This window comes from Heptranchias perlo, chromosome 2 (assembly GCF_035084215.1).
Source record: "Heptranchias perlo isolate sHepPer1 chromosome 2, sHepPer1.hap1, whole genome shotgun sequence".
Taxonomy (NCBI): Eukaryota; Metazoa; Chordata; class Chondrichthyes; order Hexanchiformes; family Hexanchidae; genus Heptranchias; species Heptranchias perlo.
Window position 1 is genome coordinate 48,071,030 of NC_090326.1, and position 19,775 is coordinate 48,090,804.

General features: G+C 42.3%; 1 protein-coding gene across 4 annotated transcripts in view; it reads right to left on the minus strand.

Annotated features, from left to right (window-relative positions):
- Positions 1-19,775, minus strand: part of LOC137338866 (zinc finger CCHC domain-containing protein 2-like) — a 77,074-nt gene that overhangs the window by 29,453 nt on the left and 27,846 nt on the right. For all 4 annotated transcript variants that reach the window (XM_068001853.1, XM_068001852.1, XM_068001854.1 and 1 more), the window contains exon 5: positions 13,882-13,994. In XM_068001853.1, the coding sequence (XP_067857954.1) occupies positions 13,882-13,994 (113 nt within the window). The remainder of the gene's footprint in view (positions 1-13,881; positions 13,995-19,775) is intronic.

Consider the following 19,775-nt stretch of genomic DNA (forward strand, 5'->3'; position numbering starts at 1 on the left):
TGATTTTCCAAGAAATGAGGAGAAAACTTTAAGGACAACAGTAATTATTGATGAGGAAATGATAGAAATATTGAAGACACTGAAGAAGAATAAGGCATAAGGTTGGATGACCTGCACACAATAGTATATAAGGCAATGGCTGACAAAACCAATGGCTGATAAATCAGTCAAGTTTTGGCAGGGATCTTTAGAGAATCATAGAATTGCAAGTTGTACCTAAAATTGAGAAGGATACAAACACCTATTTTTTTTTTTTAAAAAGCAAAAAGGCATATTCCAGAAATTACAGACTGGTGAGCCTGACATGTCATGGGTAAAGCGTATGGGGCTGTCCTGAAAAAGGGAATTGTGAAACACCAAGGAGTATGAAGTAATCAGGACAAGTCAGCATAGCTTGCGGGGAGAGGAACAATGGTGCTCGATAAACCTGTTAGAATTCATTGAGGAGGTACCAAAGCTTGCGAATAAAGGGAACTTCGTGGACATTGTTTATCTAGAATTCAGAAAAGCATCTGATTCAGTGGCACATAGGAGGTTGGTCAATAAGGTAGAAAAGTATGGAATAAGTGGGCAGTTATTGAAGCGCATTGGCCACTAGCTGCATATGGGGACAGGGGGCGGTGGGAAGTGACTAGGTGCCCATGGATCAGTGCTGGAACCATTGTTACTCACATTGCATATCAATGATTTGGAAGTGGGAATAAAGGCAAAACAGTCAAAAGTGAGATCATGACACAAAGGTGATGATGGTGGATAGAAAGGTTGTGAACAAGAGCAGGCTCATCAGGCACAGAGGATTTAGATAGATTGAGATGCTAAGCTGAGAAATGGCAAATTAAATTTAGTGCTGTCAAGTGCAAAGTAATGAGTGTATGAAAGAATAAATAGTCTACAAGGTACAATATAGGAAAATGAACAGATGACAGATTATCAAACCATCTGTGGCAGCAGTAAATAAGACATAGGATCATAGAAAATAGGAGCAAGAGTAGGCCATTCGGCCCTGCTCCGCCATTCAAAATGATCATGGCTGATCGTCTAACTCAGTACCCTGTTCCCGCTTTTTCCCCATATCCCTTGATCCCTTTAACATTAAGAAATATATCTATCTCCTTCTTGAATATATTTAATGACTTGGCCTCCACTGCCTTTCGTGGTAGAGAATTCCACAGGTTCACCACCCTCAGTGAAGAAAATTCTCCTCATCTTTGTTCTAAATGGCATACCCGTATCCTGAGACTGTGATCCCTGGTTGTGGATTCCCCATCCATCAGGAACATCCTCCCTGCATCTAGTCTGTCTAGTCCTGTTAGAATTTTATATGTTTCGATGAGATCACCTCTCATTCTTCTAAACTCTAGTGAATATAGGCCTAGTCGACCCAATCTCTCCTCATAAGTCAATCCTGTCATCCCAGGAATCAGTCTGGTAAACCTTCGTTGCACTCCCTCCATGGCAAGGAGACCAAAACTGCACACAATACTCCAGATGTGGTCTCACCAAGGCCCTGTACAACTGCAGTAAGACATCCCTGTTCCTGTACTCAAATCCTCTTGCAATGAAGGCCAACATGCCATTCGCCTTCCTAACTGCTTGCTGCACCTGAATTCCCGCTTTCAGTGACTGGTGTACAAGGACACCTAGCTCTCATTGCACATCCCCTTTTTCCAATCCATTCAGATAATAATCTGTCTTTCTGTTTTTACAACCAAAGTGGATAACCTCACATTTATCCACGTTATACTGCATCTGCCATGTTCTTGCCCACTCACCCAACTTGCCTAAATTACATTGGAGCCTCTTTGCATCCTCCTCACAGATCACATTCCACCCCAGCTTTGTGTCGTCTGCAAACTTGGAAATGTTACATTTAGTTCCCTTATCCAAATCATTGATATATATTGTGAATAGCTGGGGCCCAAGCACTGATCCCTGCAGTACCCCACTAGTCACTGCCTGCCACCCAGAAAAAGACCCATTTATTCCTGCTCTCTGTTTCCTGTCTGTCAACCAATTCTCAATCCATGCCAGTATATTCCCCCCAATCCCATGTGCTTTAATTTTGCACACTAACCTCTTGTGTGAGACCTTATCAAAAGCCTTCTGAAAATCCAAGTACACCACATCCACTGGTTCTCCCCTTTCTATTCTACTAGTTACATCCTCAAAAAACTCCAGTAGATTTGTTAAGCATGATTTCCCATTCATAAACCCATGCTGACTTTGTCTAATCCCATTAATGCCTTCCAAGTGTTCTGTTATCACATCCTTTATAATAGACTCTAGCATTTTCCCCCACTACTGATGTTAGGCTAACTGGTCTGTAATTCCCTGTTTTTTCTCTCCTTCCGTTTTTTAAATAATGGGGTTACATTTGCCACCCTCCAATCTGTAGGAACTGTTCGAGTCTATAGAATTTTGGAAGATGACCACCAATGCATCCACTATTCCCAGGGCCACTTCCTTTAGTAATCTGGGATGTAGATTATCAGGCCCTGGGGGTTTGTCAGCCTTTAGCCCCATTAATTTCCCTAGCATATTTTTTTTAACCAATACTGATTTCCTTCCGTTCCTCCCTCTCACGAGACCCTTGGTTCCCTAATATTTCAGGGAGGTTATGTGTGTCCTCCTTTGTGAAGACAGAACCAAAGTATGTGTTTAATTGTTCTGCCATTTCTTTGTTCCCTATTATAATTTCCCCCATCTGACTGTAAGGGACCTACATTTGTCTTCACTAATATTTTTCTCTTAACATATTTACAGAAGCTTTTACAGTCAGTTTTTAATGTTCCCTGCTAGTTTACTCTCATACTCTATTTTTCCCCTCTTAAATCAATCTCTTTGTTCTCCTTCACTGAATTCTAAACTGCTCCCAATCCTCAGGCTTGCCGCTTTTTCTGGCAAATTTATATGTCTCCTCTTTGGACCTAATACTATCCCTAATTTCTTTTGTAAGCCACGATTGAGCCACCTTTCCGGTTTTATTTTTGTGCCAGACAGGAATGAATAATTGTTGTAATTCCTGCACACTTTCTTTAACTATTAGTCATTGCCTATCCACAGTCATCCCTTTTAGTAAAGTTCCCCAATCTATCCGAGCCAACTCACACCTCATATCTTCATAATTTCCTTTATTTAGATTCAGGACCCTAGTTTCAGTTTCAACTACTTCACTCTCCATCTTAATGGGGAATTCTATCATGTTATGGTCGCTCTTCCCTAAGGGACCCCGCACAACAAGATTGTTAATTAATCCTTTCTCATTGCACAATACTCAGTCTAGGAGCGCCTGTTCTCTAGTTGGTTCCTCAACATATTGGTCCAGAAATCAATCACGTACACATTCCAGGAATTCCTCCCCCACTGTATTATTGCTAATTTGGTTTGACCAATCAATATGTAAATTAAAGTCATCCTTGATTATAGTTGTACCCTTCTTGCATGCATCTCTAATTTCCTGTTTAATGCCCTCCCCAACATTTCCACTACTGTTAGGGGGCCTATAGACAAGCCCCACCGTTTTCTGCCCCTTGGTGTTTCTTAGCTCCACCCATACAGATTCCACATCGTGATTTTCCGAGCCAATATCCTTCCTCACTATTGCATGATTTGCTCCTTTACTAACAACGGGCACGGAGTGAGACAGCGGAGAGTTGAGAGTGTGGGAGTTTAAGGGTCTATCAACTGAAAGTTCAATTTTAAAGTTGAAATTTTTAAGTTTCTGTCAGGCTTCAGCAGAGAGCACTGCTGTAGTTAGTTAATTGGTTAGCTAGATTAAACTGGTTCCTGAAAGAGGAGCAGGCCTGACTCATCGGAGTCACAGACAGTAGAAATACAGGGGCCTGTTAGTGCAACGGGCACACAGTGAGACAGCTGAGAGTTTGGCGAGTGTGGGAGTTCAATGAAGTGGGGGAAGGAGGTGCTGCTTTGCCTTGCTTTTCCTAACTTTTTCCACAGAGCGGCAGCAGACCTGAGCAGCAGAAGACGGAGAGTGGGGAATAAAAGCAGCAGCAGACCTGCAACAAGAGAAAACTACTGTGTGACATCACAGATGAGGCAGGAGAGTCCGAAAGGCGAGCACAGTATAAAAGGAGAGTCCGAGAGCAGGAGGAGAATCTGAGAAGTGAACGCAGCGTAATTCTAAGACAAGTCATGGCAGCACAGCTCGCACCCGTGATATGCTCCTCCTGCACTACGTGGGAAGTCATGGACACTACCAGTGTCCCCGACGACACTGTGAGCAGGAAGTGTGTCCAGCTGCTGGCTAACCGTATTTTGGAGCTGGAGCTGCGGGTAGATTCACTGTGGAACATGCTGAGACTATCGTGGATAGCACGTTCAGTGAGGTGGTCACAACGCAGATAAAGATTACGCAGGCAGAAAATGACCGCCAGGCAGAGCAAAAGCACGAGGCAGGTAGAGCAGGAGTCCCCTGCGGCCATCTCCCACTCAAACAGATATACCGCTTTGGATACTGTTGGGGGAGATGGCTTATCAGGGGAAAGCAGCAAGAGCCAAGTTCGTGGCACCACAGGTGGCTCTGCTGCTCAGGAAGGAAGGAAGGAAGAAGAGTGGCAGGGCTATAGTGATAGGGGATTCAATTGTAAGGGGAACAGATAGGCGTTTCTGCGGCCGTAAACATGACTCCGGGATGGTATGTTGCCTCCCTGGTGCTAGGGTCAAGGATGTCACAGAGCGGCTGCAGGACATTCTGGAGGGGGAGGATGAGTAGTCATGGTCCATATCAGTACCAACGACATAGGTAAAAAAAGGGATGAGGTCCTGTAAGGTGAATTTAAGGAGTTAGGAGATAAATTAAAAAGCAGGACTTCAAAGTAGTGATCTCAGGATTATTAACAGTGCCACGTGCTAGTGAGTATAGGAACAGGAGAATAGACCGGATGAATGCGTGGCTGCAGGGATGATGTCGGAGGGAGGGATTTAGATTCCTGGGACATTGGGACCGGTTCTCGGGAAGGTGAGACCTGTACAAGCAGGACGGGTTACACCAGAGCAGGACCGGGACTAATGTCCTCGCGGGGGTGTTTGCTAGTGCTGTTGGGGAAGGTTTAAACTAGAGTGGCAGGGGGATGGGAACCTGACAGGGAGTCAGGAGGGAGTAAAGTTGAGAGCAGCAAGAGGGGAAGTCACAGGGGAAATTTACAATACAAATAGTACAAACAGTTGTTCAAGAACAAGTGAAAGGGAAAAGCGTAGAGCAGCAGAAAGAAAAAGTGTACTTTAGGCACGACAGATAAAGTGAAAACTAGAAGGCGTAATGCAATTAACCCAGCATCAAAGCTGAAGGTCAGGCTAGGATGTATGACCCAACTATGGGTTCTATATACAAATGTACGGAGTATAAGGAATAAATTAAATGAACTACAGGTTCAAATTCAAATGGGAGGGTATGACATGATAGCTATTACTGAGACATGGCTGCAGGATGGTCAGGATTGGGAACTAAATATACCGGGTTATAAGGTCTACAGGAGAGATAGGGAAAATGGAAGAGGGGGAGGAGTAGCATTAATGATTAGAGATGAAATCACTTCCATGATAAAGGAGGATATAACGAGAGGTAAGCAGCCAACAGAGACCTTATGGGTTGAATTGAGAAATAGGAAAGGATCTAAGACTATAGTGGGAGTTGTGTATCGGAGCCCTGGCAGCAGCTCTGAAGTGCTAGATTGTATAAATGCAGAGATTAGACAAGCATGTAACAAAGGCATAGTGGTCTTAATGGGGGACTTGAACCTTCACATAGATTGGGAAAAGCAGACTAGCAACTGTCAGAAAGGCAGTGAATTTCTTGAGTGTGTCTGGGATAGTTTTCTACAGCAGTATGTCCTAGAGGCAACAAGGGGGCAAGCCATACTAGATTTAGTAATGAGTAACGAACCAGATTTAGTTAACAGCTTAACTGTGCGTGAACATCTATCCAATAGCGATCATAACATGATCGAATTCAATGTAGTGTTTGAAAGGGAAAAAAGTGAATCAGCTGCTAAGATTCTAGACTTGGGTACGGCAGACTTCAAGGGGATGAGACAGAAACTGTCCACAGTAAACTGGGCAAAACGACTGATGATCAGTGGGAAATGTTTAAAGAAACATTTAACATGATACAGAATCGGTTTATACCCGAGGGGCAAGAACTCTACTTGCCAAAAAAAACCAGCCATGGACAACTAAAGAGGTAAGGGACAGTATAAGACATAAGGAAAGGGCATACAAAGGCAAAAAATGGCACAGATCCTGGCGAATGGGAAAGATACAAAGATCAACAAAGGGTCACAAAACAGATAGTAAGAGCTACAAAAAGAGAGTATGAAGCTTGCAAGGGATATCAAAACCAATACGAAGAACTTTTATAGTTATATTAGGAAAAAGAGGGTGGTCAGGAACAGTGTTGGCCCCTTAAAAACTGAAAGTGGGGATATTGTCATTGACAATGGGGAAATGGCTGACATGTTGAACAATTACTTAGCATCAGTATTTACAGTAGAAAAAGAGGATAGCATGCCGGAAATCCCAAGAAAACTAATATTGAATCAGGGACGGGGACTCGATAAAATGAACCTAAGTAAAGCAACAGTAATGAAGAAAATAATAGCACTGAAAAGAGTGACAAATCCCCAGGACCAGATGGCTTCCATCCCAGGGTTTGAAAAGGAAGTAGGTGAGCACATTGCAGATGCCCTAACTATAATCTTTCAAAATTCTCTAGATTGGAAAATTGCACGTCACTCCGCTTTTTAAGAAAGGAGAGGAAAACCAGGGAATTATAGACCAGTTAGCCTAACATCTGTTGTGGGGAAAATGCTGGAGTCTATAATTAAGGATAGGGTGACTGAACACCGAGAATTTTCAGTTAATCAGAGAGAACCAGCATGGATTTGTGAAAGGTAGGTCGTGCCTGACAAACCTGATTGAATTTTTTGAAGAGGTGACTGAAGTAGTGGACAGGGGAATGTCAATGGATGTTATTTATATGGACTAACAGAAGGCATTTGATAAAGTCCCACATAAGAGACTATGAGCTAAGATAGAAGCCCATGGAATAGAGGGGAAAGTATGGACTTGGTTAGGATGTTGGCTCAGCGGAAGGCGACAGAGTAGGGATAATGGGTAGGTACTCACATTGGCAGGATGTGACGAGTGGAGTCCCGCAGGGATCTGTCTTGGGGCCTCAATTATTCACAATATTTATTAACGACTTAGATGAAGGCATAGAAAGTCTCAAATCGAAGTTTGCCGATGACACAAAGATTGATGGCATTGTAAGCAGTGTAGATGAAAACATAAAATTACAAAGCGATATTGATAGATTAGGTGAATGGGCAAAACTGTGGGAAACTGTCCCAGCTGTAGTGCTGAAGACTTGTGCTCCAGAACTAGCTGCACCTCTAGCCAAGCTGTTCCAGTACAGCTCCAACACTGGCACCTACCAGACAATGTGGAAAATTGCCCAGGTATGTCCTGTACACAAAAAGCAGGACAGATCCAATCCGGCCAATTACCGCCCCATCAGTCTACTCTCAATCATCAGCAAAGTGATGGAAGGTGTCGTCGACAGTGCTATCAAGCGGCACATACTCACCAATAACCTGCTCACCGATGCTCAGTTTGGGTTCCACCAGGACCACTCGGCTCCAGACCTCATTACAGCCTTCTTCCAAACATGGACAACAGAGCTGAATTCCAGAGGTGAGGCGAGAGTGACTGCCCTTGACATTAAGCCAGCATTTGACCGAGTGTGGCACCAAGGAGCCCTAGTAAAATTGAAGTCAATGGGAATCAGGGGTAAAACTCTCCAGTGGCTGGAGTCATACCTAGCACAAAGGAAGATGGTAGTGGTTGTTGGAGGCCAATCATCTCAGCCCCAGGGCATTGCTGCAGGTGTTCCTCAAAGCAGTGGTCTAGGCCCAACCATCTTCAGCTGCTTCATCAACGATCTTCCCTCCATCATAAGGTCAGAAAAGGTGGATGTTCGCAGATGATTGCACCAGGGTTCAATTCCATTCGCAACCCCTCAAATAATGAAGCAGTCCGAGCCCGCATGCAGCAAGACCTGGACAACATCCAGGCTTCGGCTCATATGTGGCAAGTAACATTCATGCCAGACAAGTGCCAGGCAATGACCATCTCCAACAAGAGAGAGTCTAACTACCTCCCCTTGACATTCAACAGCATTACCATCGCCAAATACCCAATCATCAACATCCTGGGGGTCACCATTGACCAGAAACTTAACTGGACCAGTCATATAAATACTGGGGGTACAAGAGCAGGTCAGAGGCTGGGTATTCTGCGGCGAGTGACTCACCTCCTGACTCCCCAAAGCCTTTCCACCATCTACAAGGCACAAGTCAGGAGTGTAATGGAATACTCTCCACTTGCTTGGATGAGTGCAGCTCCAACAACACTCAAGAAGCTCGACACCATCCAGGACAAAGCAACCAGCTTGATTGGCACCCCATCCACCACCCTAAACATTCACTCCCTTCACCACCGGCGCACTGTGGCTGCAGTGTGTACCATCCACAGGATGCACTGCAGCAACTTGCCAAGGCTTCTTCGACAGCCCCTCCCAAACCCGCAACCTCTACCACCTAGAAGGACAAGAGCAGCAGGCACATGGGAATAACACCACCTGCACGTTCCCCTCCAAGTCACACACCATCCTGATTTGGAAATATATTGCCGTTCCTTCATCGTCGCTGGGTCAAAATCCTGGAACTCCCTACCTAACAGCACTGTGGGAGAACGGTCACCACACGGACTGCAGAGGTTCAAGGCGGCGGCTCACCACCACCTTCTCAAGGGCAATTAGGGATGGGCAATAAATGCCGGCCTCGCCAGTGACGCCCACATCCCATGAACGAATAAGAAAAAATGGAATTCAATGTAGACAAATGTGAGGTCATCCACTTTGGATCAAAAAAGGATAGAACAGGGTACTTTCTAAATGGTAAAAAGTTAAAAACAGTGGATGTCCAAAGGGACCTAGGGGTTCAGGCACATAGATCATTGAAGTGTCATGAACAGGTGCAGAAAATAATCAACACGGCTAATGGAATGCTGGCCTTTACATCTAGAGGACTAGGGTACAAGGGGGCAGAAGTTATGCTGCAGCTATACAAAACCCTGGTTAGACTGCACCTGGAGTAATGTGAGCAGTTCTGGGCACCGCACCTTCGGAAGGACATACTGGCCTTGGAGGGAGTGCAGCGTAGGTTTATTAGAATGATACCCGGACATCAAGGGTTAAGTTACAAGGAGAGATTACACAAATTGGGGTTGTATTCTCTCGAGTTTAGAAGGTTAAGGGGTGATCTGATCGAAGTTTATAAAATATTAAGGGGAACGGATAGGGTGGATAGAGAGAAACTATTTCCGCTGGTTGGGCATTCTAGGAGTAGGGGGCAGAGTCTAAAAATTAGAGCCGGACCTTTCAGGAGTGAGATTAGAAAACATTTCTACACACAAAGGGTGGTAGAAGTTTGGAACACTCTTCCGCAAACGGCAATTGATACTAGCTCAATTGCTAAATTTAAATCTGCGATAGATAGCTTTTTGGCAACCAAAGGTATTAAGGGATATGGGCCAAAGGCAGGTATACGGAGTTAGATCACAGATCAGCCATGATCTTCTCAAATGGCGGAGCAGGCACGAGGGGCTGAATGGCCTACTCCTGTTCCTATGTTCCTACCCCACCTCCTTTCCCTTTTTGCCTGTCCTTCCTAAATATTGAATAGCCCTGGTTGTTCAGTTCCCATCCTTGGTCACCCTGCAGCCATGTCTCCGTAATCACAACTATATCATACCCGTTAATATCGATCCGCGCTGTTAATTCATCTACCTTATTGCGAATGCTCCGTGCATTAAGACACAATGCCTTTAGATTTGTCTTTTTAAGATTGCTAGTCATCTTAGTATTATTTTGCACTATGGCCCTATTTGTTTTTGGCCCTTGTTTTCTCTGCCTTCCACTATTGTTTCTTTCCTTTGTCTGTTGTTTCCCCCTCCTCTGTCTCCCTGCTCAGGTTCCCATCCCCCTGCCATTCTAGTTTAAACCTTCCCCAACAGGACTAGCAAACATCCCCGCGAGGGCATTGGTCCCGGTCCTGCTCGGGTATAACCCGTCCCACTTGTACAGGTCCCACCTTCCCCAGAACCGGTCCCAATGTCCCAGGAATCTCAATCCCTCCCTCCTACACCATCCCTGCAGCCATGCATTTATCTGGTCTCGTCTCCTGTTCCTATACTCACTAGCACATGGCACTGGTAGTAATCCTGAGATCACTTCCTTTGAGGTCCTGCTTTTTAAATTTATCTCCTAACTCCTTAAATTCACCTTGCAGGACCTCATCCCTTTTTTTTAAAAAAACCTATGTCGTTGGTACCGATATGGACCACGACTACTGGCTGTTCACCCTCCCCCTCCAGAATGCCCTGCAGCCGCTCCGTGACATCCTTGACCCTAGCAACAGGGAAGCAACATACCATCCTGGAGTCCCTAGGAGCTTGGGTTATGCATCGAGTAGAGCCTTAATCACGGAATGTATGCCTATACAGTGCATTGGTTCAGCTGTATCTGGAGTAATATGTGCAGTTCTGGTTGCCATATTACAGCAAGGACATGGCGGCATGGAAAAGGTGCAGCAAAAGGCTTCCAGTCTAATTAATTCTTGGCATCAGGCAGCTGAACTACAAAGACTGTCTACAGAAGCTGAATTTGTTTACATTAGAGAATACAGAGATGGGATCTTAAGGTATTCAAGATCCTTAACAGCAATGACAATGTGAACCCTGAAACCATTTACCATATCCCCCCCCCATCTCCCTCCCCGAGAATAGCAACAAGGGGGAAGGAGATGAAGCTCGGAAGGGTGAATCGACAGATCAGATATAACTATTTCACACAAATCAGCACTTAATATTTGGAATGGACATCCCAGGACAGCAATCAAGGCCAGCAACATCAGTTACTTCAAGAGGATGTTGGACAGGCATTTTGCAAGAAAATCAATTGAGAGCTACAGATGGTGAATTCTGCATGCTGCTTTTGTACTCTGGGGCCAGCCAGATAAGACTGAAATGGGTCTTCTTCAGTCCTGTACATTCCTATGTTTATACTTTTAACTCATCTTTCGATGACTATGCATTTTGTGAATCAGGCGTTACTACATTTGACCCATTTTCAATTGGTCCTATGTAATAGGAGTTTTATTATGGCCAATAGTTCGTCCAGCAAGTTGGTTGAGTAGCATTTAAAGATTCATGCCCTTCAGTCCAGTATAACAAACACCAGAGCATTAGTTTATAACCATTACAACAGTGAAAGCCAGTAAGCAGAGAAATTGTGTTCTTCTATAGAATACAGTCTTACCATACAATAACCATTAGGCACAGCCCAAAAGACAGTTAAAAGTGTGATTATTTCTCCCCCCCACCCCCTCAGTTTTTCCATTGCGCGTCTTTGGATGCTTTCAGACAGCCAACAGTTAATAAAATACAAAAGAAACCATTTGCATCTGAAATGTAAATAGTGAAAACAGCTTTAATCCTTTCCCTCCTAAAAAGGAGCTTATTTTCTCTCTTCTGATGTTACATTAAAAGGGCTGCCATTCTCACCATTTCTTGCTAAATTAGGGAAGGCTGTCACACAGCTCAGTATGAAGTAGTAGTTTGCAAGCGCACCATAGCACAGCTCACATTTTCCACTTGAGAGCACAGCAATCTATTTGTAGTTACCTTTTATTGGTTTGCTCAATGTTATTTTGGCTGCGTACTAGACGTTGGAGAGATTCCTTACTAATATCTTGGCAATAGCTCCACGCGGACTGTAGAGTTCAATAAGGATGGTGTAATTTGGTCATAGCTCCAATTGGGCTGACAAATCTAAGCAGTCCTCAAATGGATAGTTAATTGAAATATTTATTTATTCTCCTTCTTTGGAGAGGCCCGAGGAGTCCACGATAGATCAACATTCCAGAGGCTGGAATGCTACTTTTATCTAAGAAAGTAGTCCCATAGCAAGAGAATTTTCTCTTGGGCAAAGAACCATGCAACTCAACCAGCCCTGAAAGGAAGCTAAAAGTCACTGTAGGAACTGTTTCGTACCAAATATGGGGCAGCTGATGAGGGAAACAAAGAGGGGGAAAATGGCTACCGTCATTCATTTTAACTCAAACCGCTGAAAAGTAACAAGTAAAATTCTAAACTCAAGGGAAGTAGTGCTGCTGAAAATGAAGTGCTGGAAAAGTTGATGCCAACAGTCAACATGAACTACAAGGAAAACAGAACAGAAATTAGATCAGTATGCAAGACCAGAAAGATAAGGCTAAAGATAGAAAAGAAATGGCAGATAAGAGTAAAAAAGCAATGCAAAAAGTAGATAAAAGGAAAAAAATAGAAATACAATTCCAAAAAAAGGTAACACAGTAAACCATTAAATGAAGAACCCCCAACTTAGTTACGAGCCTGAAGAGATTTAGCTGTGCAAAGCAAGTTAGTTGGGTCAAAAACTAACTAGTATAACAAAAATTAGGCCAAGAGGACAATCAGTAATAGTGAGATGTCACCAAACGTCAAAATTAGTCAGATGTTGGATTTAAAGAGATTTTTCTTAACCTGCTGGCAACATGAGCAAGTGCATCAGCTCAGATGAGTCTCTCCAAATTAAATTTCCAAGACCAATTGTCCGTAAGGTACAGCTCACACCAATAACTCAGTTCTTACCTTAACAAAAGTGAAGAGCTATAGATTCCCCCCTCCCATATTCCAGTTCAGCAACTAGCTTGAAACAGTACAGGTTAGTAATTTAATTCCCTACAGCATGGAAATGATAAAGTACAGAACAGGAAACGTTCATTCAAAAGCATGGAACAAACTAAAAGAAGATAGGAACAGTGTAAATTTATTCTGAATAGTATGAAACATAAATTGAATCAGCCAAGCAGACAAACCGTACATGGCAGTGGATGTGGAAAAAAAGATTTTCAAAATGAAGTTTGACGAGAGGACTGGTGGGAAACAACAGGGCAAAATAATACAGCATTTCTCAAGGTGGGAGGTGGGGGATTTGAAAAATAAAGTTTGCCATTCATGCCAGCAGGGAGAAGAGCAGGCAGTATGAGAGTAGAAGACTCTTACTTTAAAAACGCAATGCACTGTAGTTATGTATAAAAAGATATTTATGTATGTTAAGAGATTGATTATATCACCAAGAGTTGCACTTGCAGGTCCTTAACTTACATTTGAAGGATGAAATGTTTTATGACAATATAATAATTTCTTGGACTTGTTCACAACAGAAAGAACTCAAAATCTGCCTCTTTAAAAGAACAGATTGTGCTGCAGGCACAATCTTAGAAACCTACACCGTAGAATTCAAACATATCGAACTAGTGTAAACAGTAATTCACAAACAAAGTTTACCTTCGGTGGGGGGTGGGGGGAGGAGAGGAGGAGAAGAGGGGAAGAGGAGGGGAAAGAGAGGAGGTGTTGAGGGAGAGGGGCAGTAAACAGAGAAAATGATTGCTAAAAACAGGCAAATACATTTCTGAAATACCACAATAATCTCACTTGCATTGCCTCCTTAATTTTAGCTGCACCTTTCCTGGTAGTACCATATTTTAAAATCAGAAAGGGTTCACTTCCACCAGCCTGAATTAAGTTTTGTTTTCAATGATTACGTGCTGTTCTGGAGTCGCCATTTAAATTGAATAACCCTGGACTTAGGTAGACATGCACAGCCAGGTGAAAACAGCAGTAAGTATAAACTATAACAGAGGGGAGATCAGTACAAGATGAGGCCAAATCAGCTCTGTAGTTCCACTAGTTCTTTCATTCCTGTGCCTAATAGTTAGTTACCTTACGATTGACTCCAAATCTGAGTGCCGCCTGTCTTCTCTTGTCTGCGAGACATGACTTAGTGCCCATAATGCAGTCTTGCCAGAAGCATCAATAGAAAGATCCTTAGGAAGCTGTACGAAACACAGTAGAATAGCGGTTTAGAATCACGCAATAATCAAGGGAGAGGACTTGTCATGCACGATTTCAACCCAACACAACTCAAAAACATAAGATTCTTAACTAGGGAATGGTGACATTTATGTTAACTGGTAGTTTCCATTACAAGCCCAAAGTCTGCTTGGTTTCTAATATGCACAACCAGATTTACCAGTTAAGAACTGCTTGAATTTATAAGCATTATTCAGTACCCATTTTTCTTCCCCAATATACAATCTGCAATATAATTTCACAATCCTTCAGGGGCCAAGTCCAGGAAGAATCAAACCAGCTCAACAGGGAACGTCATCAAACTTAGACACTTAACCAATACAGTTTCTTTTTGGCAGGGGTGATCAGGCCAAAAAAGCCTTTTATGGTTTGATTCTGAAGGTCGTGTCTTTGTGGACAAGCTGCTTTTTTCACATGGCAGAGAAAAATGCTTTACCAAAGAATAAACAGTGGCAAGTAAGATTCATCTTGGAAGATAGACTTCTGCTAGAAACAGCCAGAATAGTTTGAACAGAATTTAAATTGCTATGAACCACAAAAAAAAAATCCTTCTCTCATCCTATACCAATTTTGGAAAAAGCACTCCCTCCTACAATACCATTGTAATATTTGTATTTTCCATATTAGTCATCCTTTTAGCAACCTGTCAATCTCTGCTATAAACTGGTTGCTACAGGAAGGTATGTTAAACACGTAGGTCTTCCTGGCATCGTGATCCTCACGTGTACAATGCATAGTACTTTTTATTAAAATTGCAGTTGCAGGATACTTTGAATCCCTTCTCAGACTTTATCTGGAGCATTTTGGTTGACAAAAGAACCCCATTTGCATCATTAAAAAACTGAGAAATATGTCAAATTGCTTGTATCAGAGAGAGGGAGAAAAATAAAAGAAAGAGACACACAGACAAAAACAAACAATGAGAAAGAACAGAAAGACAACTGCAAGTGGGACTGAAAACAGTTGGCAGGACATGCTGTTTGTCGCTTGGAGACAGGTAGGAAAAAAAAATTATCCTACTAGGGTGAATGATCTCTCTCGTACATCCTCCAGTAGTGATATGAAAGAGAGAGAGCACGAGGCCCAGGCCCACTTGATCAAGTGAGTTTGCTATGCCAAGCTAAGTCAGATATTATGTAATGAATAATTTTCTGAACCTTGTTCAAGACATCAAACATAACCAGCAGAGTGCCCTTTGAATAATTATAGTGTTTCTCTACTTCCCGTGATGGTGTTGTAAAATTGTTTACAATTTAAGTTATAGTCCAACAATTTTATTTGAAATTCACAAGCTTTCGGAGGCTTCCTCCTTCCTCAGGTGAATGTTGTGGAATTTCCACAACATTCACCTGAGGAAGGAGGAAGCCTCCGAAAGCTTGTGAATTTCAAATAAAATTGTTGGACTATAACTTGGTATTATAAAATTGTTTACAATTGTCAACCCCAGTCCATCACCGGCATCTCCACATCCTGTGATAAACAGTGAGGACTACATTCTAAAATCTATTTAGCTCATTTTTAATTACAATATAAAAGGTGGATTGCTGACAACAAAAGTTTTGTACAATGAACCTAATTTTTTTTTTTAAATACACTACTAGCATCAAATGTAGTGAAATCTAACCAGTTATGGGGAGGATAAAAAGTAAACCTCCTATTAGTATAGTATAAAACCACTTTAACTAGGAATTCAGGGTGGCACGCAAGGACTATCAATTAAGCGAGGCTATTCAGTGAACCAATGCCTGAATCATTGACCTGTTACATCTCAGACTCTCAGATCTGGGCATCTGCCACCATTAGAATGAATACAGAGTTAGGATCTGGCCAAGATCCAGTTTCTTCCACCTCCAAAAAAGGAAGGATCCCACACTCCAAAGCATGGCAAACAACCGAATGGCACAAGACTCTTCTAAGCATCAATGAATATTAGTTCTGCTTTGGCTCCAACTATAAGAGCACAAGCTTCTCGTTACTATGCTTAGTTGAGAATTTGTGTCTCTTCCAGAGATGAGGACTAATATATAGTCTTCCTTTTAATTGTAAAGAGCTGTTTGGGGAGTAAGTTGAAGAACTGGAGAACTGTGAGCAGGAACTTATGAAAATTGAGAATAAACCATAATCCTTGAAAGGTGGCGAGATTCGATCCACTGGCACAGCTGTTTAGGCAGACATGAGAAACTTTTGACAATCCAATTGGGAACATAGGAATAGGACTAGGCCATTCAGTCCTGCGAGTCTCTTCCACCGTTCCAGCAGATCGTGGCTGATCTGTATCTGAATACCCTAGCCTAACAAAAAAAAAAAATCTATCAATCTCAGTTTTGAAATTTTCAATTGACCTAGCCTCAACAGCTTTTTTTTTTAAGGGGTGGGGGACAGGGAAAAAAAAGTGTTCCAGATTTCCACTACCATTTGTGTGAAGTGCTTTCTGACATCACCCCTGAACGGCCTAGCTCTAATTTTAAGGTTACATCCTCCCCCATCAGAGGAAATAGTCTCTCTCCATCTACCCTATCAAATCCTTTAATCATCTTTAACACTTCAATCAGATCACCCCTTAATCTTCTGTATTCAAGGGACTACAAGCCTAGTCTGTGTAAACTGTCTTCATAATTTAATCCTTTTAGCCAGAGTATCATTCTGGTGAATCTGCTCAGCTAATATATCCTTCCTGAGGTGTGGTGCCCAGAACTGAATGCAGTTCTCATGATGGGGGTCTAACCAGAGCTCTGTATAGCTGTAACAAACTTCCACCCCTCGAGATAAAGGCCAACATTCTATTAGCCTTTTAAATTATTTTTTTTGTACCTCTCACTAGCTTTTAGTGATTTCTGTACTTGGACTCCTAAATCTCTGCTCATCCACAGTTCCTAGTTTCTCACCAATTAGAAAATACTCTGATCTATCTTTATGTCCAAAGTGGATGACCTCACACTTTCCCACACTGAACTCAGTCTGCCACAGTTTTGCCATTCATTTAATCAATCAATGTCCCTCTGCAACTTTCTGCTCCCATCTACATTATTTAGTGTGCCACCTAACTTAGTGTCATCAGCAAACTTAGATATACGGCTCTCTATTCCTTCATCCACGTCATTTCTAAAATGTAGTGAAAAGCCGCAACCCCAGTAGATCCCTAGGTGACACCGCTAGTCACATTCTGCCAATTTGAGCACACCCATTATCCCTACGCTCTGCCTTCTACCTCCGAACCAATTCCCTATCCAAGCCAATAGATTGCCTCCAATTCCATGCGTTCTCATTTTTATTAACAATCTCTTGTGGAATCTTATTGAATGCCATCTGGAAGTCCATATAAATAACATCCATAGACACTCCCTTATCTACCACGTTAGTTACCTCAAAAAATTCAACTAGGTTCGTTAGACATGACTTGCCCGTTACAAATCCATGCTGGCTCTCTCTGATCAGCTCATTTTCATCCAAATGCTCAGTCACTCTCCCTAATAGATTCTAGTAACTTCCCCACAACTGACATTAGACTAATAGGCCTATAGTTTCCTAGTGCATCTCACTTACGCTTCTTAAACAGTGGAGTGACATGTCAATTTTCCAATCCAAGGGGACAATTCCTGAATCGAGTGGGTCTTGGAAGATCATGCCTTACCGCATCAACAATTTCCTCACCTACCTCTTAATATCCTGGAGTGGAAACCATCAGGTCCTGGAGATTTGTCTATCTACAATCTCATTTAAAAAAAAGGAACTAAAGTTTGTATTGAATCAAGTTAGTTCCTCCTTGATTTATTTTTAGTTTTCTTTGTTTCTGATATTTTATCCTCATATTCTACTGAAGACTGATACAAAGTAGCTATTTAGTAAGTCTGTCATTTCCTGATTTCCAATTACAGTATCACCTGCTTGTCATTAAGGGGCCTACATTGCTCTTAGCCACCCTGTTTCTCTTAATATATTTGTAAAAACCTCTGCCTTTTACAAGCCTTTTCTTTTAGTTTTATACTATCTCACACTTGCCTTGTTAACTGAGGTTGTTTAATTAGACAAATAGAGTTCTTGCTCTTTAGGGGTATGTTCAGGGCTTGTATTCTACCAAATACTTTTTTGAACACCTCCCAATGTTCATCCGTAATTTTATCTGTTAATAGTTCCGCCCAGTCTGTTGTGGTCAATTCCTGCCTCATCCCTCCAAAGTCAGCCTTACCTAAATTTAAAATCTTGGTTCATGACTTACCCTCCCCCCCCCTACACACCCCCAAATCTAATATCAAATTCTATTATATTATAAGAACATAAGAAATAGGAGCAGGAGTAGGCCAATCGGCCCTTCGAGCCTGCTCCGCCATTTAATAAGATCATGGCTGATTATGGTCACTGTTAGCTAGGTGTTCCCTTGCCATTAGATTGACTAATTCAGGCTCATTACTTAATCTAAGATCGCCTGTTTTCCTGTTGGTTCAAGAAGATTTTGTTCCAGAAAACTGTCCCGAACACAAGAAATTTGCTGTCTTTATGACTCGAGCTGTTCTGCTTTCCCCAGTCTATGTGAAAATTGAAGTCTCCCATTATAACTACTCCGTTTTTGCAACAAACTTCTCTAATCACGTTTATGTATCCTGCAACTTTATTGCTGCTATCTGGTAGTCTATAAATGACTCCCACCAAAGGCTTGCATCCTTTTTTATTCCTCAATTGTACCCATAGCATTTTTACTGCCTGCTCAGCCTTACTGATATCCCCTCTTTCTAATGCTGTGATAGTGGCCCTTAGACACTAATAGATGTGCATGTGCTACAAACACCAATACATTCTAACAATGGAAAGACATTTTGTGAACACCTGGGAGGCCAAAAGGCCATGGAAAAGGACCTGGTATTCATAACTTTTATGGGGAACGGTGAACTTCAAATATTCTGTGACAAAGCCAAATGGCAATGTGGAAGTACACATCGTTCATCACACAAAGCACAACCCTTGAACTTTTCAGACGTCCATTTAATTGCCAGAGGTCAAGGATAGGGAAGAACCTCCCTCTCTGTTTATCTCCTCCTCCTTACGCAATTTGCTGGCGACTACAAAGTAACAAGAATAGAATCTGCTCCATTCCCAATTAACTAGAACCATTAATCTAGATAATGAAGCTCAGCATCTTTTTATCTCTATCAGAATGGATTTCTGATCAAGGCTCCATAGGTGATCTGAATGCACAATTCCTGTGAAACTCAATGTACAATGAAACCTTTTGATGGCTTCCCTGATCAAGCACTTCAGATGCTTGAGTCATAAAAAGGTTTAATTTTATATTTAGCTATTAACTGCCAAGAGTCTCCAACCTTGTAGGGCTCTATCTTCGGGAACCCTGGACTGTGTTACAGTCCCAGAAAGGATCAAAGAGTTATTTGCTCTGTGTTGGCCTGCAGATGGGCCACCATGTCCACAGGAATTCAATATGAGCCATACAAGGGATATTAATGAAGGTGTACTGATCCTGCTCATAGTTCTCCAATTCTTTAATTTGCTCACCAAACAGCTCTTCATAATCAAAAGGACATCAGCAGTATATTAGTTCTCATGTCTGGAAGAGACAGAAATTCTCAACCCAGCTTGGTGACAAGGAGCCTGTGCTCTTATACCAGGTCACCTACTGCTGCAGTAAAGTAATGTCAATCCTCAAACAGCAGGGAGCTGTCATTATCAAGAATAGAAGAACTGCCTCAATTCAAAATTACTGCCCTTTCCCCCTTCTAGGGAATCACCTTGAA